Source organism: Trichechus manatus, unplaced genomic scaffold, assembly GCF_000243295.1.
Source record: "Trichechus manatus latirostris isolate Lorelei unplaced genomic scaffold, TriManLat1.0 scaffold00128, whole genome shotgun sequence".
NCBI classification, from domain to species: Eukaryota; Metazoa; Chordata; class Mammalia; order Sirenia; family Trichechidae; genus Trichechus; species Trichechus manatus.
The window spans coordinates 232203-234139 of record NW_004444064.1 but is presented as its reverse complement, the minus strand read 5'-3'; the positions used below and the strand labels follow the sequence as shown (position 1 = coordinate 234139).

Here is a 1937-nt window from a genome sequence, read left to right as displayed (position 1 = left end):
ACGCACAGCACAGCTGTTTGCCTGCTTCACTGCGGACTGGCATGGTGTGAATATGACTGTAACAATGCTTATCACCCCATCAGTGACAGTGTATTAGGTAACAGTAGTTGAATTACTTTGTATCAAGATTTCTAACATGTTGTGACCTGAACCAGAGCATTGTGTCGCTTAGATGGCAATGGCACAGCCAGCTGTTGGTCCCTCCTCAGAAGTAGGAAGTCTAAGAATTTCTGCTATGAACCATAAGTTCTAACAATTCCAGTCCTTTACTTGTGTTCCCCCACCTCTAGTGGACTGCTTCTTTTTTTTCTTTTTCTTCTTCAATATCTAGTTAATAATTCATTATAATGAATTCTTTGTTTTAAAATAACTAGAGTGGTTTTCATTTCCTGACTGTACCCTGACTGGAACAAAGTTACACCTATTTTTAAATTCAAGATTAACTGTACATGGTGCATCAAATTGTTCTTTTGATTGTCTCACTGTCTGAAAAGCACTCTATTGACCCTTTGTATTAGTGTTGATAGTTGAGAGTCACCCACACGTGAAGTGCCATTGGAAACTGAACAAAACCCGACCTTACTATTGAGTCTGAGTCCTTCAGTCCTCACTAGCCATTTCGTCTTTCCCAAATAGCCTCTTGAGAGCCCCCTTCACATCCTTGTTCCTCAAGGTGTAGACAAGGGGGTTGAGAGTAGGAGTCACCACAGTATAGAAAAGAGTCAGGAATTTCCCTCCTTTCTTGGAAAAATGGCTCCGGGGCTGGATGTAGACTGCAGTGACACTGCAGTAGAAGAGGAAGACAACCACCAGGTGGGAAGAGCAGGTGTGGAAGGCCTTGATCCTTCCCTGTTGGGACTGGATGGCCAGTACTGCCTTGGCAATGTGGCTGTAGGAGACAAGGATGAGCAGTAGCGGCACCATCAGGAAGATGGCCCCAATCACTGATATCTGAAGTTCATTGGTGCGTGTGTCTCCACAGGCCAGGCGGATCAATGCAGGAACTTCACATACAAAGTCATCCACTTGGTGGTGATGGCAGAAGGGCAGCTTCATTGTGGTGGGGGAATGCACCAAGGTGCCAAAAATCCCGCACACCCAGACCAGGAGCACCAGCTTCTGGCACAGCTTTGGGTGCATAATGACCACATAGTGCAGGGGCCGACACACTGCTATGTAGCGGTCAAAAGCCATGACCAACAGCAGGACACACTCCGCAGCACCCAACCCCAGGAAGATGTAGAGTTGAGCTGCACATCCCAGGTAGCTGATGGTCTTGTCTGGGCCCCAGAGGTTGACCAGCATCTGGGGAATGCAGCTGGTGGTGAAGCAAAGGTCCAGGAAGGAGAGCTGGGTGAGGAAGAAGTACATGGGGGTTTGGAGATGAGAGTCTATGTGGGACAAAAGTATAATGGTGATGTTGCCCACTAGGGTGACCGTGTAGAAGATGGACACAACCATAAAGAGAGTAATTTCCAACCTGGGGTTATCTGAGAAGCCCAGAAGGATGAAGCCATCTGGGGTGGTGTCATTGGCCATGTCCATCCAGACCCTCCTGAAACTGGAAAGAGCAGCACCTCAGGGATTAAGCAGAGAACAGTGGTTTTGATTTTGGTAAAATCTCATATCAGATCTTACTGTTTTCTCTAACATTTTACTGACATTTGTGTCACATCTGTCTTTTCTTGGATATTCTCACTTATTCATTTCTTCAGACTTAGATCATTCCAGCAAACTCCCAGAGGTGAGAATGTAGCAGGTGAATGTTCTAAACTAAACTGTACTTTTGATAACCGGATTACTTGAATGTTCTACGCTTTCCTTTAGAATCAAGGCTACTCTTCAGTCTCTGCTTAAGTGACTTTAGGTTAAAATTTACATTTTTCCAGGACCATAAAATCAGTACTAGTTCCGTACTAAACCTGAAGCATGTCCAC

General features: G+C 45.4%; 1 protein-coding gene across 1 annotated transcript; it reads right to left on the bottom strand.

The window, feature by feature from the left end:
* Nucleotides 1-600: 600 nt before the first annotated feature.
* Nucleotides 601-1545, bottom strand: LOC101357407 (olfactory receptor 2H2-like). The gene has a single exon (XM_004384823.1). The coding sequence runs from the start codon at nt 1543-1545 to the stop codon at nt 601-603; it is 945 nt and encodes a 314-aa protein (XP_004384880.1).
* Nucleotides 1546-1937: the final 392 nt, after the last annotated feature.